Raw genomic sequence first — 26,172 nt, forward strand, 5'->3', positions numbered from 1 at the left:
GTTCTGTGTGTCCACAAAATAATTTGTATGCTGCTGTTGTTCGGTGGCTTATTGTCTTCTGTATCCTTACTGAGTTTTTGTCTCCTTGTACTTTAGACCAGGGGTCCCTATCCGATACTGATCTGATACCACTCTGTGGCCTGTTAGGAAGCAGGCCACACAGCAGGAGGTGAGCTCTGCCTGTAGTCAGATCAACTCGGGCATTAGATTCTCAAGGAGTGCGAACCCTGTTGTGAACTGGGCATGTGAGGTATCTAGGTTGAGTGTTCCTTGTGAGAATCTATCTAATGCCTGATGATTTGAGGTGGAACAGTTTCATCCTGAAATACCCACCTCACTACCCTTCCCACTCTTCCACCCTCTTGTCCGTGGAAAAATTGTCTTCAATGAAATCAGTACCCGGTGCCAAAAGAGTTGGGGGCCACTGCTTTAGACTGTTGAGAGAGAAGTGATAGTATCTTCAACTGTAATTGTGCATTTTTCTATTTTTCCATTTGGTGATAAAAGTTTTTAGTTACATAATTTTGTGTTCTAAAGCTCTGTTGTTACTAGGTGCACACATAGTTAATATTGTGTCTTCTTTGTGAATTGATCCCCTTATGAAATTACCCTCTTTATCTGTGACAATGTTCTTTGTTCTAAAGTATACTTTCTCTGTTATTCAGATAGCCACTCCAGCTTTATTAACTAATCTCCAGTTAGTTTAGATTTCACCAGTTTCTGCACTGATGTATTTTTTTTGTTTTTGTTTTTGTTTTTGTTTTTGAGACGGAGTCTCGCTCTGTCGCCCAGGCTGGAGTGCAGTGGCTGGATCTCAGCTCACTGCAAGCTCCTCCTCCCGGGTTTATGCCATTCTCCTGCCTCAGCCTCCCGAGTATCTGGGACTACAGGTGCCCGCCACCTCGCCCGGCTAGTTTTTTGTATTTTTTTAGTAGAGACGGGGTTTCACTGTGTTAGCCAGGATGATCTCGATCTCCTGACCTCGTGATCCGCCCGTCTCGGCCTCCCAAAGTGCTGGGATTACAGGCTTGAGCCACCGCGCCCGGCACTAATGTATTAAGGTATAATTCATATACCATAAAATTCACCCTTTTAAAGTATACAGTTAGTAGTTTTTAGTATATTCAGACAGTTGTACAGCCATCACCACCATCTAATTACAGAATATTTCATCATCTCAAAAAGAATCCCCATACTCATTAGCACTCATTAGCACTGTATTCTTCTGTGCCTCCATATCATCTTCTTAATTCAGAGTCCAGTTCAGGATAGCACACTGTATTAAGTTGTCTCGTCTTTTTGGTTTCCTCCAGTCTTTGATGGTTTCTCCACCTTTCCTTATTTTTTGTGACCTTGACAATTTTTGAAGAGGGTGGGTTAGATTTGGCAGAACATTCCTGCATTTGGGTTATCTGATGTTTTTCTCCTGACTAGAATGGGGTTATAGATTTTGGGGGAAGAATACCACAAAGGTGAAGTGCCTTTCTTGCCACATCATTTCAGGGAGGTCATGATACCAGTATGATTTACTGCTAGTGATATTAACCTTGATCGCTTGGTTAACATGTCTGCCAGATTTCTCTACAGTAGAGCTACTATTTCTTTCCGTACTCTATTGTTAGAAAGTGAGTCATTAAATCCAGCCCACACTCTAGGGAAGGGGAATTCAACTTTACCACCTGATTGTGGATTATGATTATTTGTAGTACTACTGTAAGGAAGATTTGACCCTTCTCCACCAATATTTTTCCATTCAGTGGTACTTATCAGTATGTACTCATTTATATTTATTTCATATTTTGGGTAACAGTATTACATTGTGTATTTTATAGCTTAGATTGTCCTAGTTTTGGCCATTAGGAGCTCTTGCAGGTTGGCTCCTATGCTGTTTTGAAACACTCCGATTTGTTTTCTTTAGCACTTACTTTTTGGCATTATAAGATGCTCTAGGCTTGTCTTTTATTTTTCCTGCTGCAGATTTTAGAATCAGGTGTTTCACCAAAGGGCCCCAGTTCCTTTTATTGAATAATGATATTTTATATTATTTATTTTTTGAGACGGAGTCTCACTGTGTTGCCCAGGCTGGAGTGCAGTGGCGCAGTCTCGGCTCACTGCATCCTCTGCTGCCTGGGTTCAAGAGTTTTCCTGCCTCCGCCTCCCGAGTAGCTGGGATTGCAGGCACCTGGCTAATTTTTGGTTTTACTAGAGATGGGATTTCACCATCTTGGCCAGGCTGGTCTTGAACTCCTGACCTCGTGATCCACCCGCCTAGGGCTCCGAAAGTGCTGGGATTACAGGCGTGAGCCACTGTGCCGGCCAAATAATGATATTTTAGAAACCAAGATCTCTGAGGGACCTGGGTTTTTGGGCTCCAGCCTTTTTTCCCCCCAATCAGCTTTATTGTGATTTTAATGCATGTATCATACAATTCACCCATTTATTAAAGTATATAGTTTAGTGATTTCTAGCATATTCACAAAGTTGTGTAACCATCACCAAAATCAATTTTAGAATACATTTTGTCATCTGAAAAAGAAACCCTGGGCAGAGGATAGTGGCTGATACCTGTAATCCTAGCACTTTGGGAGTCTGAGGCGGGTGGGTCACCTGAGGTCAGGAGTTTGAGACCAGCCTGGCCAACATGTCGAAACCCCGTCTCTACTAAAAATACAAAAATTAGCCAGAAGTGGTGGCACATGCCTGTAATCCCAGCTGCTCGGGAGGCTGAGGCAGGAGAATCGCTTGAACCCAGGAGGTGGAAGTTACAGTGAGCCGAGATCACGCCACTGCACTTCACCCTGGGCAACAGAGCAAGACTCTTGTCTCAAAAAATAATAATAATTTTAATTGTGTCCCATTTCTTTTTACTTTTGTTCATTGTGTTTTTGGTGTCACATCTACAAAACTTAGTGAATGCAAGGTCATGAAGATTTACACCTATGTTTTCTTTTAAGAATTTTATAGTTTCTCTCTTAGTCCTCCAATTCAATTCATTGTTGACGCTATCTGGAGATAGCATCAGATTCTATACGTTAAGGACTCAGTCCCACAAGAAAGACTGCCTCCATTTTGGATGCCTATGGCAGACCGATACTCCTGATGAATCAGCTATAAATTGGGATTTCCACTACTCCCCTTAAAAGAATAAGGTCAGTAAGGCCGGGTGTGGTGGCTCACGTCTGTAATCCCAGCACTTTGGGAGGCCGAGGCAGGCAGATCACAAGGTCAAGAGCGCGACACCAGCCTGGCCAACATGGTGAGACCCCGTCTCTACTAAAAACTACAAAAAATTAGCCAGGCATGGTGGCATGCCCCTGTAGTCCCAGCTGCCCGGGAGGCTGAGGCAGGAGGATTGCTTGAACCTGGGAGGTGGAGGTTGCAGTGAGCCGAGATCGCACCACTGCATTCCATCTTGGTGACAGGGCGAGACTCTGTCTCAAAAAATAAATAAATAAATAAAAATAACCTATCTTCAAATTCCCTATTTCTTCTACTTGCTCAAATCTGTTGCTCAGCACTTTTTTTTTTTTTTTTTCCAGTTTTTATACTTTTTAAATTTAGTCATGAAAAGGAATGAACAGCCCAGGTGTGATGGCTCACACCTGTAAATCCCAGCACTTTGGGAGGCTGAGGCGTGGGGATTGCTTGAGCTCAGTAGTTTAAGACCCAGCCTGGGCAACATGCTGAAACCTCCAGCCCCACAAAAAAATTAGCTGGGCATGGTGGTGCATGCTTGTAGTCCCATCTACTCAGGAGGCTGAGGTGGGTGAATCACTTGAGCCCAGAAAGTCAAGGTTGCAGTGAGCTGTAACCCAGTGCACTCTGTCTAACCTGGGTGGTAGAGCAAGACCCTGTCTCAAGGAATCAACAGTTTTTGTACTTAACAACTTAAGAATCTCTCTCTCTCTCTCTCTTTTTCCCCTCCCACCCCCATCCCCTTTCTTTTCTTTTCTTTCCTTTCTTTTCTTTCTTTCTTTCTTTTTTTTTTTTTTTTTTTTGAGACAGGGTCTTCCTCTGTAGCCCAGCCCTGAGTGCAGTGGTATGATCATAGCCCACTGCAACCCCAACCTCCTGGGCTCAAGTGATCCTCCCACCTCGGCCTCTTATGTAGCTGGGACCACAGATTCACCACTGTACCCGACTGATTTTTAAATTTTTTGTAGAGATAGGGTCTCGCCACCTTGCCTAGGCTTGTCTGAAATTCTGGGCTCAAGGAATCCACCTGCCTCAGCCTTCCAAAGTGTTGGGATTACAGGCATGAGCCACCACTTTATGTGGATTTTTAAAAATAATTTATCTCATTATTGATATTCAGTATTTATGGGTGAGATACCATTCTCATGCTTTCCTTTAAGTTATTTAGCCATGATTTTCTTTAGTCCTTTGAAATGTTTAAAGGTTTAAAGATAAGCTTATTTAGTCTTTGCCTAGTAACTTTAATACTTAGGTTTCCAGTTTCTATTGATTCTTTTTTTTTCTCCTGTTGTATGGACCATACTTTTGTTTTACTTCATACCTTGTAATATTTCACTGAAAACTAGAAATTTAAATAATATACAGTGACACCTGCAGAAATCCAATTCTCCTCTTCCCCAGGGTTTTTGTTGTTACCATTGCTGCTGCTGTTGTAATTACTGTTGGCTTGCTTAGTGACTTATCTTACCTAATTATATAATGTCGATATTATTTGTTATGTGTGGCCAGTGAATTCTCCACTCAGCTTAGTGGTCAGGTAATGATTGAACAGAGATTTCCTTGATTTTCTAGAACCAGTTAGTCACCTGGAATTTGTGGAGAGGCTCTGCGCATGTGTCATTGCATGCCTTCAACTAAATTCAGACAGGCAGTTGCAAACTCTTTACTTTCTGGTTGCATACATTCTCAAGTTAAGCCAGAGGTTTAAAGTTAGGGCCTTCTTAGGGCTTTCCTGAGCATGCACATAGCACTGGGCATGTGCATAGCCCTAAACATTGTCATGGTCTTATAGACTCACAATAATTTGTCAGAACTTTTCAGAACCATAATGGACAACTCTTAGCCCAGCCCAGCTTTTCCCTTAAGTTTTTTGGGTAGTCTGTTTTGTATTTTCCACTGCCTTAGGTACCTTTAAGGTTAAATAGTTGCCTGCCATTGTTTTCAACAAAGCTGCCAGGGAAAACATTTTCACATTGGCCAAGCTCCAAATCCGATCACATGTAGACAGCCTTGCAAGTGGAGTTTTCTAGGGAACCACTAGAAAGGTCAACTAATGACAGTTCTCTGGGAGTAAGGCTTTGGCGAAATGCCAGGCTATTCTATCCTCTCCAGGGCCTGTCAGCTTCCTTGGTTTTTACTTTGAATGTGTTTTAAGGCTGCTGCACAGCTAGAGTATAGGAGATTAGATTAGGGTAAGTTAAAACCACATAGCTTGATGTTCTTACTGAATGTCAGCCATTTTCTTTAAATATCACTCCTTGAATTGTTGCAAGCCTCTAGTTATTTTCTGGAATTCTGAAAATGTTGATGCTTACAATTTTTGGCAATTTGCCCATTGCTTTTATGGAAGAGAGAACTTGTCAGGTTTTCTGGATTTCTTCATACTTAAAATATGGGGATACTGCAAAGGACATTCACTGCAGCAGGATTTATAACAGCAAAGGTGTGAGAAACAACCCAAATGCCCAAAATAAGGAAATAGTTTTATAAAATGGTTCATCTAGGTATACATTTGATGGAGTATAATGCAGATACTATCAGTCACCCATGTAGAGAGAATATTTCATGATGTAAAAAAAATGTTTACAATGTGATATAGATGAAAAAAGCAGAATACAAAATACAATATGTTGAAGTTTTTAAAAATAAGTTTTCTAAGGGAAATCAGCAGTGTCAGCATTTATTATTTCTGGGTGATAGAATGACAGTTAAATTATGTGAGTAAAAAGAAAAATACTGTTGTTCCATATTGTGTACCCTAAAATTAGATTATTTTGTTATAAAAATAAAATGTATTTGTAGAGTATTGTTTTTCACTCGTGAGCTAAGTTAAAATTGTATTTATGTATGTGTATGTGAGTGAGTGTGTGAGTTTTGGTGACTTAAAATAGCCTTTTATAGGGGCCGGGCGTGGTGGCTCACGCCTGTAATCCAGGCACTTTAGGAGGCTGAGGCAGGTAGATCACGAGGTCAAGAGATTGAGACCATCTTGGCCAACATGGTGAAACCCGTCTCTACTAAAAATGCAAAAAATAGCTGGGCGTGGTGGCGTACGCCTGTAGTCCCAGCTACTCAGGAGGCTGAGGCAGGAGAATCGCTTGAACCTGGGAGGCAGAGGTTGCAGTGAGCTGAGGTCACGTCACTGCACTCCAGCCTGGCGACAGAGTGAGACTCCGTCTGGGGGAAAAAAAAAAAGATAACCTTTTATAAATGTTTGAAGGGGTGCTGTAAGAACATACTAATGACCCTGGCGCTGGGGATAACAAAATATGTCTGAGCTACTTTAATCTCAAGAGTTTACTCTGTGAAAGGAGCTTTGTTTCTGTGGGTGTAGTAGGGTGAATTATTAGGCAGATGAATAAGTTATAGTCTCATTTATCAGCATTTCATTTTTTTTCTTTTCAGGCGCATATTAAATTTCCTATTGACTACCCCTATTCACCACCTACCTTCAGATTCTTGACCAAAATGTGGCACCCCAACATTTATGAGGTAAGAGACATCCATCATAAATTTCTCTGAAGTTTTTTTTTTTTTTTTTTAGTGAGTACTTTAAAATAGCCTGTCTGTCTCAGCACACTTTGATAGTTAGGCTGTTGTAGCCATAGAGAAATACTAATGATTTTGCACTTCAGTTAACAGTTTCTGGATTAATTATTTAACATTAGTGTAGTTTTAAAATACCTTGTGTATATTCCAGTTAAGGATTTGGACTTTAGACTTTTGCTGCTCAGTGCTAGAGATATAATACACATGTGTTTAACACATGCATTTTTAAAAAGTTAGTAGATAATGTCATATAAATTTATTCGTGTGCCTATCCTCTAACTTCACAGCAAGGGTCACCTGTTCCTATGATGAGAGATTCAGCTTTTGGTGGGGGGAGCGGGATTTATCCCATTACATTTGGACTGGCCTCATTTTAGGAGTTGCTGCTGAACATTTGAGAGCCTCTTATGGAATAAATTCAAGGTGAGGTTCTTCTACTAGACAAGTGCACATGCCTGGGGAAAGCATTTCTAGCTTTCGTTGATGAAACGTACTTAGCTTTGGGCTAATCCATAAGGATACTAGAATAATGCATTCTCTTTCTCAGGATGATATATCAGGGCCCACTAGTTTTTTTCTTTTGAGGCTACTCTTTACTATTCTAGAAGTGTGTGTGTGTTTTGTTTGTTTGTTTGTTTGTTTATTTGTTTTTGAGACAATCTCGCTCTGTAGCCCAGGCTGGAGTGCAGTGGCGCAGTCTCGCTCCCTGCTACCTCTGCCTCCTGCTTCCCGGTTCAAGCAATTCTCCTGCTTCAGCCTCCCAAGTAGCTGGGATTACAGGCACATGCCACCATGCCCAGCTCATTTTTGTATTTTTAGTAGAGATGGGGTTTCACCATGTTGGCCAAGCTGGTCTTGAACTCCTGACCTCGTGATCCACCCACCTCGGCCTCCCAAAGTTCTGGGATTAAGGCGTGAGCCACTGTGCCCGGCCTACTATTCTATAAGTGTGTTTTTAAATCTCCAAATGTTTTGGGGATTTTGCAGGTATCTTTCTGTTGGGAACTTCCAGTTAAATTCCAGTGTGATCTGAAAGCAGACATTGTATGATTTCTATTTTTAAAAATTTGTCAAGATGTAGTATATCTTCATGCACGTTTCATGTGAGCTCAAGAACAATGTGTAATCTGCAGTTACAGGTGTAGTAGTCTATAATGCTCATTATATACACTTGACGAATGGTGTTGCTGAGTTCAGCTATGTCTTTACTTATTTTCTGCCTGCTAGCTCTGTCCATTTCTAGATGGCTTGAGGTGGCTGGAGTTGGGCTTTACACTTCTTCCAGGTCATATAGGCTGTGATAAAACTTGGGCAGGTTTGTAGTTAAGTAATTTCTCCTGAGGACAGACCTTGTTAAAAAGAGCAGAACATTCTGACCTTTTTTTTTTTTTTTTTTGAGACCGAGTCTTGCTCTGTCTCCCAGGCTGTAGTGCGGTGGCACAATCTTGGCTCACTGCAACCTCTGCCTCCTGGGTTCAAGCAATTCTCATGCCTCAGCCTCCTGAGTAGCTGGGAGGCTGGCTAATTTTTGTGTTTTTAGTAGAGATGAGGTTTTGATGTGTCGGCCAGGCTGATCTCAAACTCTTGACCTCAAGTGGTCTGCCTGCCTCAACCTCCTAAAGTTCTGGGATTACAGGTGTGAGCCACCGCATCCAGCCCTGACTTACTTCAAAGTGGTTTCTTTTCCCCTCCTGCTGCCAGAACACAAGGGGTTGTTTGACCTATAGTCACTGTGAAAACCTGGTAGAACTCTAGGAGGTAAAACTCAAAAAAATACACGGGTGCCCACTAACTAAAGGGGCTGGAGTTTTTTACTCTGAGGTTTGTCTATACTGGGCCTCTAGCATTTTGTCAATTGTATAGTTCAGGGTTTTGTACACCGGGACTGATGGAATTTTCTCCTCCTGGGTTTCTGCTCTGATAAGTTGTGATTCTCTGTATCTGCCAGTCTCAAACTCCTCACCTCAACCTCCCAAAGTGCTGAGATTACAGGCGTGAGCCACCGTACTCGGCCTGTCACTTCTTTAAAAACAAAACATTTGTGTTTGAAAAATATCTACACATTTATGGGATATGCATGCATTTTATTGTAGAAAAATTCATTATGACTATGGGGGGAAAATTGTATATCATGATCTAATGGTAAATCTTGAAAGAACTAAATAGCCTATGTACTGAAAAAAAAAGTGGAAAGGGGAGTGTAATTACCTACCTACACTTTGTTCCTGTCAACGACTCGTTTATCCTATTTTTTTTTTGTTTCTTTTTTGAGAGATGTTTGGGAATTAGGTAACTGAGATGGTAACAGTATGTATATGGCTTTAAGAGTAATTAACTCTCTGCTGGGTGTGGTGGCTCACGCCTGTAACCCTAGCACTTTGAGAGGCTGAGGTGGGAGGATCACGATCAGGAGTTCCAGACCAGCCTGGCCAATATGGTGAAACCCCGTCTTTACTAAAAATACAAAACTTAGCCGGGCGTGGTGGTGCGCGCCTGTAGTGCCAGCTACTCAGGAGGCTTGGGCAGAAAAATCGCTTGAAGGGAGGTGGAGGTTGCAGTGAGCCAAGATCACGCCACCACACTCCAGCCTGGGTGACAAAGCGAGACTCCATCTCAAAAAAACAAAAACAAAAACAAAGTAGTTAGCTCTCAATTGCAAGACAAAAGCTTGGTCCTTCTCACTTCTCTCTTGCTATCTAATATCTATATATACACTACATAATTGTAAAGGCAAAAACCTTTAATTATTAGACAGGGACATTGTTATGGTCTGGATTTTGGTGTCACCCATGAATGGTATTAGCATCCTTACGAAAGAGGCAAGAGAGAACGCCTTGCCTCTTCTCCCATAAGGATGCAACAAAACAGGCGCCATCTGTGAAACACAAGCCCTCAACAGACCAAATGTGCTGGTGGCTTGGTCTTGGACTTCACAGTCTCCAGAATTGTGAGCAATAAATTTCTGTTGTTAGTATATTACCCAGTCTAAGTTATTTTGCTGTAGCAACCCAAATGTACTAAGACAGATATCAAAATACTTCTGTGCATACTGAACTCAGTTTGAACTTAGGAAACAATGAATTATTTCTACAGACTCTTTCCTACAAAAGGAAGATAATGTTGTTACACAGAATAGTGTATTCACTGTTGTTTATTTATATTGTGTCAAATATTAAACAATATTTAGAAAGCTTATTTCTAAAAAGAAAACTATATATCATTTTGTACCAGTCTGTTCTGTCTGAAAAAGAAAAATTAAGATGTCTTACATAAAAAACAGACTGTGGAAAATGACACAGCTGCCCCAGTGTGCTCATATATATGGAACTGAACTCCAAATTCAAGACCCTAGAGTGAGTTCTCCATTTCTTGCCTAAAAGCAATTTAAAGGTGGCCGGGAATGGTGGCTCACCCTGTAATCCCAGCACTTTGGGAGGCCAAGGCAAGTGGATCACTTGGGGTCAGAAGTTCAAGGCCAGTCTGGCCTACATGGTGAAACACTGTCACTACTAAAAATACAAAAATTAGCCGGGTGTGGTGGTGCGCACCTCTAGTCCCAGCTACCCAGGAAGCTGAGACAGGAGAATTGCCTGAAGCCAAGAGGTGGAGGTTTCAGTTAGCCAAAATCGCACCACTGCGCTCCAGTCTGGGTGACAGAGATTCCGTCTCAAAATAACAAATAAATAAATAAAATAAAAGCAATTTAAAGGTGATGTTAGCTCAGTTTCTGGAGCAAAGGTACTCCCAACATCCACAGGGCCAAAAAAAAGAACTGATGCATGACTAAGATGGCAAGAATCTAAAGCAATTTCAATGCTTGGGATGCTGCTATGAAAAAATGAGACCACTGCAAAACCATATTGCAACGAAAAAGATTACAGAATGGTTTTTTTATTTTTTGGTTTTTAGTGTTTTTTTTTGAGACGGAGTAGTGTGATGGCATGATCTTGGCTCGCTGCAACTTCCACCTCCCAGGTTCAAGCGATTCTCCTGCCTGAGCCTTCCAAGTAACTGGGATTACAGGCATGTGCCACCACACCTGGCTAATTTTATATTTTTAGTAGAGAGGGGCGTTTCACCACATTGGCCAGGCTGGTCTCGAATTCCTGACCTCAGGTAATCCACCTGCCTCAGCATCCCAAAGTGTTGGGATTGATAAAATTATATAGCCTGGTCAACATGGTAAAATCCCATCTCTACTAAAAATACAAACATCAGCTGGGTGTGGTCACGCGCCTGTAATCCCAGCTACTCAGCAGGATGAGGCAGGAGAATCGGCTTGAACCTGGGAGGTGGAGGCTGCAGTGAGCTGAGATGGAGCTAAGGCCAGGCTCAGTGGCTCATATGCCTGTGATTAATCCCAGCACTTTGTGAGGCCGAGGTAGGCGGATCACGAGGTCAGGAGTTTGAGACCAGCCTGGCCAATATGGTAGAACTCTGTCTCTACTAAAAATACAAAAATTAACCAGGCGCGGTGACGGGTGCCTGTAATCCCAGCTACTAGGAGGCTGAGGCAAGAGAATTGCTTGAACCCAGTAGGCGGAGGTTGCAGTGCCACTGCACCCCCAGCCTGAACAACAAAGCAAGACTCCGTCTTGTGGGGAGGCTGGGGGTAGGGGAAGAAGTGATAAATCATATTTAGGAAGTAAATTTGATGTTGTCAAAGGAATCACAAGAAACTCTCATGTAACTATTAACCTTCACAGCAGTATGGAAATGGTATCAGAATTGAAATTTTTGAGGGCCAGTGTTGGTATTTGTGGTAATAGAGATCTAGAGACCCCATCTGGCTGAAAATAGTTTCTTATGTCATGTTTTTGTTGTTGTTGTTGTTGTTGTTTTGAGATGGAGTCTTGCTCTGTCACCCAGGCTAGAGTGCAATGGCGCGATCTTGGCTCACTGCAACCCCCGCCTCCCGGGTTCAGGCGATTCTCCTGCCTCAGCCTTCTGAGTAGCTGGGATTACAGGTGCCCGCCACTGTGCCTGGCTAATTTTTGTAGTTTTAGTAGAGACGGGGTTTTACCATCTTGGCCAGGCTGGTCTCGAACTCCTGACTTCGTGATCCACCTGCCTCTGCCTCCCAAAGTGCTGGGATTACAGGCATGAGCCACTGCACCCGGCTCTTATGTCATGTTTTTTAAAAGACAGGCACGTGGTCAGGTGTGGTGGCTCACGCCTGTAATCCTAGCACTTTGGGAGGCCAAGATAGGCAGATCACTTGAGGCCAGGACTTTAAGACTAGCCTGGCCAACATAGTGAAACCCCACCTCTACTGAAAATAGAAAAAATTAGCTGGGCGTGGTGGTGCATACCTGTAATCCCAGTTGCTCGGGAGGCTGAGGCATGAGAATCGCTTGAACCCAGGAGGCGGAGGTTGCAGTGAGCCAAGATCGCACCACTGCACTCCAGCCTGGGCAACAGAGTGAAACTCTGTCTCAAAAATAAAAAAATAAAAAAAAGACAAGCACTTTGGTCACAGTTTGTTAAATATATGTATAGATATATTACTGCAGCCCCCAAAAGTTGTAAATAACTGCTGTGTTACATGAATGAATTTATTTTAAAATTGTCTTCTCCTTTGAGTTAAAGCTGCAAAATTTTTTTTTGTTGTTGTTGGCTGGGCACAGTTTCTTATGCCTATAATCCCAGCACTTGGGGAGGCTGGGGCAAGTTCGCCAAGCATAGTGGCACATGCCTGTAGTCCCAGCTACTTGGAAGGCTGAGGTGGGAGCGTCACTTGAGCCTAAAAGGCTGCAGTGAACTGTGTATATGTATGTGTGTGTGTATATATATTTATATTTTCATCATTACCATGTTTGTGAAATTCATTAGTATCAAGGGAAAACTAAGGAAATTTGATAGGAATTTGTCATCAGTGATTGTACTGCACAATCTGTTTCCTTTCTGCTTTGCACTGTGTTTAGTGAGCCTTAATATATATGTTACTGGTTACATTCTGGTCATACTGTTAAAAAGTAGACAACTAATGAGCACCATATTTTTCACAAACTGTATTACAATGAGAGTTCATATAACACTTTCTTTACTACAGACTTCACAGATACAACAACACATAGAATTTCACAGTTCCTTAGTACTTAAACATATTTAATAATAGACATTAATTTTTAGAGCAGTTTTGGGTTCATTACAAAATTGAGGAGAAAGTTCAAAGAAAAGTTGATGATTATTTTATTAATAGTTACTAGTGTGTTGTAGAATACAGGATGGAGCTTTTTTTGAAAAGATAAGTTGCTCTATGGGAATATACATTATAGGCTTATCTATATGGTACATTAACCATCATTTAGAACATGTTAGTATTTAGGCCACTAAATCTGTACTTTTCAGAGCTGAGCTCTGGTTTGTAAATAATTTGTCACAAGCAGAGTTTTATGCATATTTATGTAATTCTTGGATTTACAGATCTTATGCATTTTCTCTTAACATTTTAAGGTACAGGGAAAAGGTTTCCTAAGTATTGACATGCCCAAATTTGGCCATATATCAGAATCATGTGGAGAAGTTATTAAAAAGAATCCTGAAAATTGTTATTTAATTGGATTTGGATGGGGTGTAGGCTAGATAATTCTTCACTTTATCTTGTAGAAGCCCCATTCTAGAGTCCAATAACTTCCCCCCCCAACAAAAAAGAATTTATTGAGATGAAATTCACATACATAAAATTAACCATTTAAAGTAAACAATTGGCGGAGATCCCTGGAGCCCCTAAGTTCGAAGTTGCAGTGAGCTATAATCATGCTTCTGTACCAGCCTGGGTCACAGAGCAAGACTGTATCGTTCATTCATTCATAAATAAATAAATAATCAAAAATTCAATAGCATTTAGTACGTTTATAATGTTGTACAACTACTATTAATACCTCTGTAGTGGCAAAGCATTTCCATCACTCCAACTTAAAGTACACTACATATTAAGTAATTTCTCTCTGTTCCCATATTCCCTCAATCTCTGGCAACCACTAATCTGCTTTGTCTCTCTATAGAGTTACATATTCTGGATATTTAGTATAAATAAAGTCATATAGTATATTTCACTCAGCACAATATTTTGGAGATTCATCCACCTCGTAGTATATATCAGTACTTCATTCCTCTTCATGGCTGAAGAATATTGTATTATATAGATACACCACAATTTGTTTCTACATTCATCTTTTGATGGACACATTTGGATTGTTTCTCCCTTTTGTATATGTGAATAGTGCTGCTCTGAACATGCATGTGCATGTACTTCTTGAGTACCTGTTTTCAGTTCTTTGGGTTACATACCTAGGAGTGCAATTGTGGGTTAAATGAGAATTCTGTGTTTAACTTTTATTTATGTATTTATATGTTTATTTTTTGAGACAGAGTCTCGCTCTGTTGCCCAGGCTGGGGTGCAGTGTCAGGATCTCAGTTCACTGCAACCTCTGCCTCCTGGGTCCAAGCTATTCTCATGCCCCAATCACCCAAGTAGCTGGGATTACAGATGTGCACCACCATGCCCAGCTATTTTTTGCATTTTTAGTAGAGATGGGATTTTGCCAGGCTGATCTTGAACTCCTGGCATCAAGTGATTCACGTCCCTTGGCCTCCCAAAGTGCTGGGATTACAGGTGTGAGCCACTGCACCCAGCTGACTTTCTTTCTTCTTTTTTTAACCCATTTTCCTATTAGTGCTGGGATTACAGGCATGTGATCCACTGTGCCCAGCCATCTTTTAAATGGACTGCTAAACGTTTTTCCCATAGCAGCTGAACTGTTTACATTCCCACCAGCAGTGTGTGTTCTAGTTTCTTTACATCCTTACCAACACTTGTTATTTTCCTTTTTTTAAAAGAAGGCTAGGTGCAGTGGCTCACATCTGTAATTTCAGCACTTTAAAGGCCAAGGCAGGAGGATTGCTTGAGGCTAGGAGTTTGAGACCATCCTGAGCAACGTAGCAAGATCCCCATCTCTATATTAAGAAAAGTAGGATAAAATACAGCTATCCTAAGTGGGTATGAAGTGGTAGCTTATTGTGGTTTTGCTTTGCATTACCCACATGGCTTATGTTGAGCATCTTTACATGTGCTTATTGGCCATTTGTATATTTGGAGAAATGTCTGTCCTAGCTCATTTTTAATCTTTCATTTATTTTTGGGGAATGGGGTCTTGCTCTGTTGCCCAGGCTGGAGTGGCCCAATCATGGCTCACTGCAGCCTCAAACTCCTGGGCTCAAGCAGTCCTCCCATGTCAACCTCCCAAGTAGCTGGGACTACAAGTGTGTGCCACCACACCTGACTAATTAGTAAAATTTTGGGGGGCCAGGTGTGGTGGCTCACACCTATAATCTCAGCAGTTTGTGTGACCAAGGTGGAAGGATTGCTTGAGCTCAGGAGTCAAGGCAAGCCTGAGTAACAGCGCAACTCCATCTCTATAAAAAAATTTAGGCTGGGCGCGGTGGCTGAAGCCTGTAATCCCAGCACTTTGGGAGGCCAAGACGGGCGGATCACGAGGTCAGGAGATCGAGACCATCCTGGCTAACACGGTGAAACCCCGTCTGTACTAAAACAATACAAAAAACTAGCTGGGCGTGGTGGTGGGCGCCTGTAGTCCCAGCTACTTGGGAGGCTGAGGCAGGAGAATGGCGTAAACCCGGGAGGCGGAGCTTGCAGTGAGCTGAGATCCGGCCACCGCACTCCAGCCTGGGCGACAGAGCGAGACTCCATCTCAAAAATAAATAAATAAATAAATAAAAATTATCCACGTTTGGTGGCTCTCGTCTGTGGTCCCAGCTACTTGGAAGGCTGAAGTGGAAGGATCACTTGAGCCTGGGAGGTAGAGGCTGCAGTGAGCTGAGATTGCACCACTGCACTCCAGGCTGAGAGACAAAGTGAGATCTTGTCTCTTTATGTCACCCAGGCTGGTCTTGAACTCCTGGCCTCAAGGAGTCCTCCCTGCTCAGCCTCCCACAGTGGTGGAATTACAGGCATGAGCCATTGCACCTGGCCTTCCCTATTATTGAAATGGGTATCTTTTTGTTACTGAGTTTTAGGAATTCCTTATATATTATATATATTAAAGCCTTATCAGATATATGATTTGCAAATGTTTTCTCCCATTCTATAGATTGCCTTTCACTTTCTTGATAATGTCCTTTAGATGCATAAAAGTTTTCCATTTTAATGAAGTGCAGTTATTTCCAAGTCTTTGATCTATTTTCAGTTAATTTTTGTATATGACATAAGGTAGGAGTTCAGTTGCATTTTTTTGTTTGTAGAAATCCAGTTGTCCCACCACCATTTATTGAAGAGTCTGTTTTTTTCCCCATTGAATGGACTTGGCATCCTTGTCAAAATCAATTGGCCATCAATGTATTGGATTATTTCTGGACTCTTACGTCTAAATTATGTTCCATTGGCTTATATGTCTGTCATTATGCCAGTACTGAACAACGTGGTTGTCTTTGTAGTAATTTTTAAAATTAGGAAGTGTGAATCCTCCAACTTTTTCTTTTTCCAAATTGTTTTGGCTCTTTGGGTCCCTTAAATTGCTGTGTGAATTTTAGGATTACCTTGTCAATAACTGTAAAACGGGAAGTAGGATTTGATAAGGATTGTATTGAATGAATCTGTAAATCAAATTGGGAAAAGAACCATCTTAACATCAAAACTCTACGTTTTTTCAGGTCTTTTAAAATTTATTTGAGCACTGTTTTGTAGTTTGTCTTTCTTTCTCTCTCTTTCTTTCTTTCTTTCTTTCTTTCTCTCTCTCTTTCTTTCTTTCTTTCTTTCTTTCTTTCTTTCTTTTTCTCTTTCTTTCTCTTCCTTTCTTTCTTCCTTTCTTTCTTTCCTTTCTTTTCTTTCTTTCTTTCCTTTCTTTCCTGTCCTGTCCTGTCGTTTCTTGTCTCGCTATGTTGCCCAGGCTGGAGTGCAGTGGCGCGATCTTGGCTCACTGCAAGCTCCGCTTCCCAGGTTCACGCCATTCTCCTGCCTCAGCCTCCCAAGTAGCTGGGACTACAGGCACCTGCCACCATGCCCGGCTAATTTTTTGTATTTTTAGTAGAGACGGGGTTTCATCGTGTTAGCCAGGGTGGTGTCGATCTCCTGACCTCATGATCTACCCACCTTGGCCTCCCAAAGTGCTGGGATCACAGGCGTGAGCCACCACGCCTGGCCTGAGCCCCATGCCTGGCCTGTAGTTTTCAGCGTACAAGTCTTTTCCCTTCCATTACTAGATGTATTCTCTCTCTCTTTTTTTTTTTTTTTTTTTTTTTTTTTGAGATGGAGTCTCACTCTGTTGCCCAGACTGGAGTGCAGTGACTCATACTCAGCTCACTGTAACCTCTGCCTACTGGGTTCAAGCGATTCTCCTGCATCAGCCTGCTGAGCAGCTGGGATTACAGGCATGAGCTACCATGTCTGGCAAATTTTTTGTATTTTTGAGAGACGGGGTTTCACCGTGTTGGCCAGGATGGTCTCGAACTCCTGTCCTCAAGTGATCTGTCAGCCCCGGCCTCCCAAAGTGCTGGGATTACAGGTGTGAGCCACCCCGTCTGGCCAGATTTATTATTTTAAATGACAATTATCAATGGAATTGTTTTCATAATATCCTATTAGGTTATTTTTGCTAGTTTATAAAAATAAAAGTGACTGAGTTTTGATTATGTATCCTACAACTTTCCTGAATTTATTAGCTTTTGTAGCTTTCCTATATAGGATCATGTCATCTGTGTATAAAGATGCTTTTCTCCCCTTCAACTCAGTTTCCTTTTTTTCTTTTCCTTGTCTAAGTACTCTGGTTAGAAATTTCCAGTACAATGTTAAATAGCAGTGGTGAAAGCAGGCATTCTTGTCAAACTCCTGATTTTAGGAGTAAAGCTTTTAGTCTTTCAACATTGTCACCACTGAGTATGATGTTAGCTTTGGTTTTTTTTTTTTTTTTTTTTTAGATGGAGTCTTACTCTGTCGCCCAGGCTGGAGTGCAGTGGTACAATCTCGGCTCACTGCAACCTCCGCCTCCTGGGTTCAAGTGATTCTCCTGCCTCAGCCTCCTAAGTAGCTAGGACTACTGGCGCCGTGTCATGCCTGGCTGATTTTTTCCTTTGTTTAGTAGAGATGAGGTTTCACCGTGTTAGCCAGGATGGTCTTGATCTCCTGACCTGGTGATCTGCCTGCCTCGGTCTTCCAAAGTCCTGGGATTACAGGCGTGAGCCACAGCGCCTGGCAGCTGTGGGTTTTTAATAAATGCCCTTTATCATGTTAAGATAATTCCCATCTAGTCATAGCTTTCTGATTGTTTTTATCGTGAAAGAGTGTTAGGTTTTGTCAAATCCATTGTCTGTGTCAATTTGGATGCCTATTTTCTAATAATACGTCATTTCAAAATGCAAATCTGTTCAGTTCATTCCACTACTAAGAAGGTTGTGTTTTTTTGTTTTTTAAACATGTATTATGCTCTGAACCAAGTAACATACTTCTGTGGCCTAATTTTTTTTTTTTTTTTTTGAGACAGAGTCTCGCTCTGTCGCCCAGGCTGGAGTGCAGTGGCGCGATCTCAGCTCGCTGCAAGCTCTGCCTTCCGTGTTCACGCCATTTTCCTGCCTCAGCCTCCTGAGTAGCTGGGACTACAGGTGCCCGCCACCACGCCCAGCTAATTTTTGTATTTTTAGTAGAGACGGGGTTTCACCGTGTTAGCTAGGGTGGTCTCGATCTCCTGACCTCATGATCTGCCTGCCTCGGCCTCCCAAAGTGCTGGAATTACAGGTGTAAGCCACTGCACCCGACCCTGTGGCCTAATTTTTATGCTCTATTCTTCATCAAAACAAGGCTGAGGTAGGTAGAATAATGGTTCCCCCAAAATGTTCACATGCTAATCTCTGGAACCTATGAATTTTAGGTTCTATGTCAAAGAGAGGTTAAAGTTGTTAATCAGCTGACCTTAAAATAGGGAGATTATTCTGGATTATCCAGGGGAGCCCAATGTAATCACAAGAGTCCTTAATAGTGGAAGAGGGAGGCATAAAATTAGTTAGAGGAGATGTGACTTTAGACGAAGGGCCCAGAAAAATGAGATATTGACATTGCTTTGAAAATAGAAGAGGGAAGTCCAAGGGAAAAGATTGGCATTTAGTAGCTAGAAAGAGCAAGGAAAGGGACTTCTCTTAGAGCCTCTAGAAGGGAATGCAGTGCTGTCAACACATTGATTTTAGTCCTGTGAGAGACATGATAGACTTTGACCTACAGAAATGTAAAATTATAAGTTTGTGATGTTTGCACCAAGTTTATGGTATTTTATTACAGTAGCAATAGAAAACAAATACAAGTACCCAAGCAAATTTTATTCTACTATTTATATGTTGGCTTATTTTTCCAGAAAAACTCTTTTTTTTTTTTTTTTTTTTTTTTTTAAGACGGAGTTTCGCTTTCATTGTCCAGGCTGGAGTGCAATGGCGCCATCTCAGCTCACTGCAACCTCCGCCTCCCGGGTTCAAGCGATTCTCCTGTCTCAGCCTCCTGATTACAGGTGCATGCCACCACGCCCGATTAGTTTTTGTATTTTTAGTAGAGACGGAGTTTCATCATATTGGCCAGGCTGGTCTCGAACTCCTGACCTTAGGTGATTTGCCCACCTCCGCCTCCCAAAGTGCTGATATTGCAGGTGTGAGCCACCGCACCTGGCCAGAAAAACTCATTTCTACATTTCCCATAGGTTGTTTAAATTGTTACTGTTAAAGGAAAGCTCATCTCAAAGCTTCCTCAACGACAAAGCCTTTTATCTTCCACCCCACCTCCCATGCATTCACTGCCCAAATATACCAAGTTTCTCTTTTCTTTTTTATTTTTTGAGATGGAATTTTGCTCTTGTTGCCCAAACTGGAGTGCGATGGCACAATCTCGGCTCACCGCAACCTCCACCTCCCAGGTTCAAGTGATTCTCCTGCCTCAGCCTCCCGAGTAGCTGGGATTACAGGCATGCACTGCCACGCCTGGCTAATTTTGTATTTTTTGTAGAGATGGGGTTTCTCCATGTTGGTCAGGCTGATCTTGAACTCCTGACAGGTGATCCACCCGCCGTGGCTTCCCAAAGTGCTGAGATTACAGGTGTGAGCCACCACGCCCGGCTCTCTTCTTTTTATTTTTGTTTTTGGTTTTTTTTTTTTGAGACAGAGTCTCGCTCTGCCGCCCAGGCTGGAGTGTAGTGGCGCGATCTCGGCTCCCTGCAACCTCTGCCTCCCGGGTTCAAGGGATTCTTCTCCTGCCTCAGCCTCCTGAGTAGCTAGGATTACAGGTGCCACCACACCCAGCTAATTTTTGTATTTTTAGTAGAGACGGGGTTTTTTCATCATATTGGTCAGGCTGGTCTCGAACTCCTGACCTTGTGATCTGCCCACCTTGGCCTCCCAAAGTGCTGGTATTGCAGGTGTGAGCCACCGTGCCCGGCCTCTCTCTCCTTTTTTCTGTAGTAACTTTTTACATGCCTTATGGTATCTAACCATAAGGCAGTGTTTTAGAATATTATAATTTGTATTAATTTTATTTTTAAAATGTTTTATATTGATAATGGTTACATATATATTCGTATAGTTTCTATGTGTCTAAATTTGGGTTGTATATGTAAGATTTTTGTACTTTATGTACTTATACCTCCAGTTTTTTAAAAATGTAAATCTTAAGTCATGTGTAGTAACACACCCTCGAGTCCCAGCTTTGGGACTACTGAGGTGGGAGGATCACTTGAGGCCAGGAGTTAGTGGCTGCAGTGCACCGTGATTGTGCTTATGCATAATCGCTGCACTACAGCCTAGGTAGCATAGTGAGACTCCCATCTCTAAAAACAGAAAGAAATTAAATAAATAAATAAATCTTACCTTCCATGTTAGGCTAAGTCCCAAGAGATAAGTCACTATATTTTACCCAACTTTGTCTTTTCTATTGAATTGTGTTCTGTATTGCATATGGTAGGCAATCCCTATGTGTATGAATTAACCTAAATGTACTTGTGGATTAAGTTGTATAAATTTATGAAGCAAAATATAATAGCCATAGTTGGAAGTCATTCTAACCATATCTTGAGGATGTTAACATTTGCCGTGAGGCATATTTTTGGTTTATATAAGCCATTATATAGCATCTATCTGAGTAGATACTAAGCAAGGTTAGATTTTTTTCTTCCTTTTTATGTACTCTAGGTGCACAGATATATCTGAAAACAAAGGGATATCTATTTGGTTGCTTCTAAGACAACTGAATATTGATTTATTATGTTTGTCTTTTTTTTTTAAAGATGGAGTCTCATTGTGTTGCCCAGGCTGGAGCACTATCTCGGATCACTGCAAGCTCCGCCTCCCGGGTTCAAGCAATTCTCCTGCCTCAGCCTCATGAATAGCTGGGATTACAGGGGTGCACAACCACACCCGGCTAATTTTTGTATTTTTAGTAGAGATGGGGTTTCACCATGTTGGTCAGGCTGGTCTTGAAGCCCTGACCTCATGATCCGCCCACCTTGGCCTCCCAAAGTGCTGGGATTACAGGTGTGAGCCACCACACCCAGCCAATTTTTGTATTTTTAGTAGAGACGGGTTTCGCCATGCTGGTCTCAAACTCCTGACCTCAGGTAATCCACCCACCTTGGCCTCCCAAAGTGGTAGGATTACAGGCGTGAGACACCGCACCCAGCCCCAGTCAATTTTTTATCAGGATTGTACTATAGGAATAGTAAGTCTTCTCACTAGAAAATAAACCTTGGAGATTGGTCAAAATAAATATTATATTTTAAAAATGCTTAATTATTATTTATCTTTGATGTTGAACATAAAAAGCAGAATTGTTTTCTCCTTTGATGGAAAAACAGTTTCTAGGAATAAAAGAAACTTTAGAACCAATGTCCCTTTTTGTACATCACTTTTTGAGTATTTACTGAATGTAATGTTTGTGTCTCGTAGAATGGAGATGTATGCATTTCGATTCTTCATCCGCCTGTAGATGACCCACAGAGTGGAGAACTGCCTTCTGAAAGGTGGAATCCTACTCAGAATGTGAGGTAAGGTGTTACATAAGGAAGAATCTGGTTTTGGAGTTATTCTTAATCTCCTTATTGTGTTTGCCCCTAGTAAAATAAAATTACGTATTGTCTTTTAACATGTAAAAAATCATCTTTCTTATATTCAGTTGTTTTGTCTTCAGCTAGAGCTTTAAGAAATATGTATGCATCATTTTGAAGAGCTGTATTTACTAAACCATAATATATATGATTCTCATTTCCCTATGTTCACTTAGGAATAGATATTCAAGCCTGAATCCCTACTCTTACCTTATCCTAGTTCTACTTTGGTTCTTTATTACCATCTAACATTAGTATCGTTCATTGGTTGCAGTTAATAAATAATGTTAATTCATTTTTACTAACCGAAGTTCATACCCTTTCTCATTTCCTTGGTTTTTACCTGTCGTTGTTTTGCTCCAAAATCTTTCATATGTATAAATATATATGTATATATGTATGTGTATACGTATATGTATTTAAATTTTTTTAGAGATGGGGTCTTACTAAGTTGCCCAGCTGGTCTCAAACTCCTGGCCTCAAGCAGTCCTCCCTACTTGACCTCCCAAAGTGCTGGGATTATAGGCATGAGCCACTGTGCCTTGCTCATCACATTATATTTAATAGTCATGTCTCCATAGGCAACTCCTCTCTCTCTGTCTCTGTCTCTCTGTCTCTCTCTCTTTCTCTCTCTTTCTCCGTCTCTCATATTTAAGACAGTGTCTTGCCCTGTCACCCAGACTGGTGTGCAGTGGTGCGATCACAGGTCACTGCAGCCTGTACCTCCTGGGCTCAAGTGAGCCTTTCACCTCAGCCTTCCAAGTAGCTGTGACTATAGGTGTATGCCACCATACCTAGCTATTAAGCAACTCTTGACTGTAAATTTTCTCGTTTTTGATGACAGTTTTGGGGGGTACTGATCAGGTATTTTGTACAATGTTCCCCAGTTGAGATTTTTCTTATGTGTTTTCTCATGATTAGTCTAGGGTTATAGGTTTGGGGAAGAAAGACCAGAGAAGTAATGTGCCATTTTCATTATGTCATATCTGAAGTACTTACTATCAGTGTGGCTTATCCTTCCTGATGGGATGGATACCTTTCATCAGTTGCCTGAGATAATGTGTTTAGCTTTTCTCCACTATAAAGTTGCTCTCTCCTGAACTTTTCATTCTGTACTCCTTGGAAGGAAGTCATATGCATAGCCTACAACTAAGGAGAGGGTGGCTATACCTCCGTGAAGCCAAGGTATCTATATAAATTATTTTGAATTCTTCTGCATGGATTTATCTATTCTTCTCCCTTTATTGGTTTATTCAATCATTTGTTAAACATTTTTACTGATACAAAAACTAGTAACTTGATAAGAATCTCCAGGTTTATCAAAAGTGAAGAATTGGAAGCTTCCTGACTTGTAAAAGAAGCCCTTCAAGATGTATCAAATGACTGTTGATAAAGAGTTGAGAAAATAGATATATTAAAGATTTCAGCACATCTTACCAATATATTTTTTAAGACAGAAAAAATGTTACTTTCTTTTTAAATTCAAATAAATGTGTTACATCTCACCTTGACAACCATCATCCCTCTGAATTTTTTTTTCTTATATTTCTTTTTTTTTTTTTTAAAGACAGGATCTTGCTCTGTCGCCCAGGCTGGCATGCAGCGGCGCGGTCACGGCTCAGCGCAGCCTCAACCTCCCGGGCTTGAGCGATCCTTCCACCTTAGTCTCTCAGGTAGCTGGGACCACAAGTGTGCATCATGGTGCCTGGTCAATATTTTGTATTTTTTTTGTAGAGAGATGGAATTTTGCTTGGTTTCCCAGGCTGGTCTCAAACTGCCGGGCTCAAGCAATCCACTTGGCATTCCAAAATGCTCAGATTATAGGTGTGCCCCAGAGCACTTGGACTAATTAAAAAAATTTTTTTGTAAAGATGGGGTCTTACCATGTTGCCCAGGCTAGTCTCAAACTCATGGACTCAAGTGATCCCCCTGTCTCAGCCTCCCAAAGTGTTGGGATTACAGATGCTCACACTACACCCAGCCTTCTGAATCTCTTATCTATACAAGAATAATACCTACCTCAGTAGGTTGTTGATAAAATTTAAGTGAATAACGCATGTAAACCTACTAGAATGGTGGATATTACCGGTCTGGCTTGGGTTGCAGCTATTATTTTCAAGGAATTTTTTGGGTCTGATGTGAAGCAGTCATTTGCTATCTATTAGAAGAGAAGCACATTTCTTAGTTCCTCATGTTTATTTCATTTTGCTACAGGGAGACATAATTACTAGATGCCTGTATCATAACCAGTTCAAGTAGTACATAATTTATCTTGGGTGTTAAATACAGGAAAATAACTAAAATAATTGCTTTGAACTGTTTTTGAGATACTCTTTAATTGAGAATACACTCTTTTTTTGAGGGGAAAAGTATCCTACATAGCAAATTATGTATACATGAATTATCTCAATAGACTCAATTTTAAATTAGTATTAAAAATTCTGAGTTTTAGGCTGGGCGCGGTGACTCATGCCTGTAATCCCAGCACTTTGGGAGGCCGAGGTGGGCAGATCACCTGAGATCGGGAGTTAGAGAACAGCCTGACCAACATGGAGAAACCCTGTCTCTACTAAAAATACAAAAGTAGCCGGGCGTGGTGGTGCATGCCTGTAATCCCAGTTACTCAGGAGGCTGAGGCAGGAGAATTGCTTGAACCTGGGAGGCGGAGGTTGTAGTGAGCCAAGATTGTGCCACTGCACTCCAGCCTGGGCAACAAGAGTGAAACTCCATCTCAAAAAAAAAAAAAAATCTGTGTTTTATGTATTCTATATTACTCAAGAGCATATTTGAGGGTGCTATGTCTTCAGAAGTAACTGTAGCACATTATTTTGACATTATAATTAGACAATGTGTATAAAAGGTTTTTAAAGATGTTTTGGATGATTTGTTGAAAAAATTGCACCCAAAAAAATCCCCAGTTTTCCTTTGATAATAATGATTCTGGTGCATGGATTTTCAGGACTAGTAGTAACCCTAGATTAGAGGAAGTGGTAGCTACGATACTGGTGATTCTTGGTTTTGATGGTTGAATGTTGAATCAAATGCTTACACCCCCTCCCTATTTGAGAAAACAGGCTTCCCCTTTCCTCAAATACAAAGCCCCAAACAAGATTTTCCTCATTGCATTTTTATGCTGCCTGTCTGGATAATGTATTGCTACCGCCCACGGGAATTCAGGATTTTTATCCTTTACTTCTCTTGCATTTACACGCAAATGATGTCATTTGCCTTATCTCAGCTTAAAATATTATGAACATTTTTTTGTTTTAACATAGGCCTACTTCTCATGTAACCCAGTCTTTTGGAGGCAAAGGATTCCTTTTATACTTACCTGCCCATCTGAAACTGCCTTTGTTACTTTAGAGGTACTAGCATCATTTTTTTCTCATTCTTGAGTCCCCAGGCCACCTGAGCCGCAATTTAGGGACATTCCCCAAACTCAAAATCAAGATTGTTTTCCCTGGCTTTATGCTGCTTTGTTTAGAAGCTTCCCGACTACAACTAATTATTTGGAATTACACCTAACATCTTCACACGCAGCTCTACAAGGTATTTGCGTTGGAAATTGTTTATCTTCTTAGACTTTTTATCACTTAGTTCTATGTAATCATTGGGTAGTCCTTCAACATTTTGATCTTATTGGTGTTTTCAGGGGCTGTGGGATGTTTTGTACACTTTTTGGAACCTCATCTGTCTGGAATACCTGGTGGTGCTCAGAACTCTGAGCGGAAATCAGGAAAGCACTACCCAATGAGCAGATGTGGAATACTTTTCCTTATCCCTTTTGCTTCTGTGTTCACTTCATTGTGAGACAAGGGGGGTTTTAAAGTAGTACACTATTATATTTTCTGACAGGTCATTTATGGCACTGAAATATTAAGAGGGAAGATACAAGATGTAGTGAAAATGGGCTACTATTTTTCCTCTTGTACCTCTGCTGCTAAATTATCTAGGGCCAGCAACTGTCTAAGGGTTCTGGGCTCCATGTCCAGTTTATGGGTGGCTGTAGTAAGACAGCAGTGGTGATGGCATAGGGTTCATCTTATCCTGCTTTGGAGTCTTGTCTGCTGCCTCTCACTGGCATCTGAAAGTGATTCCATATTCACGTTTTGGTTTTCTTCTCCATAACCACGTGTACTCAAGACTGTTGTTCAGCACCTCAGTGGACAATATTTATAACATAAAGTGGCAAATGGAGCACTTCTGTAACTTGAAGAAGAGTAAGGGACTCTAGTTACCTTCAAGAGCCTGAGTCAGTCTGTATTATCAGATCTGGTGAGTAGTGAGTTAGCCAACCTGAAAAGGAAGAATTTTAGGGATGCAGAGAATCAGCCAACTAGTG

The 26,172-nt window shown here is 41.3% G+C and overlaps 1 protein-coding gene across 2 annotated transcripts in view; it reads left to right on the forward strand.

Annotated features, from left to right (window-relative positions):
* Window positions 1–26,172, forward strand: part of UBE2R2 (ubiquitin conjugating enzyme E2 R2) — a 111,517-nt gene that overhangs the window by 72,788 nt on the left and 12,557 nt on the right. For both annotated transcript variants that reach the window (XM_007968988.3, XM_007968989.3), the window contains exons 2-3: window positions 6,601–6,687; window positions 21,673–21,770. In XM_007968988.3, the coding sequence (XP_007967179.1) occupies window positions 6,601–6,687; window positions 21,673–21,770 (185 nt within the window). The remainder of the gene's footprint in view (window positions 1–6,600; window positions 6,688–21,672; window positions 21,771–26,172) is intronic.

Source organism: Chlorocebus sabaeus, chromosome 12 (genome assembly GCF_047675955.1).
Source record: "Chlorocebus sabaeus isolate Y175 chromosome 12, mChlSab1.0.hap1, whole genome shotgun sequence".
Lineage (NCBI taxonomy): Eukaryota > Metazoa > Chordata > Mammalia > Primates > Cercopithecidae > Chlorocebus > Chlorocebus sabaeus.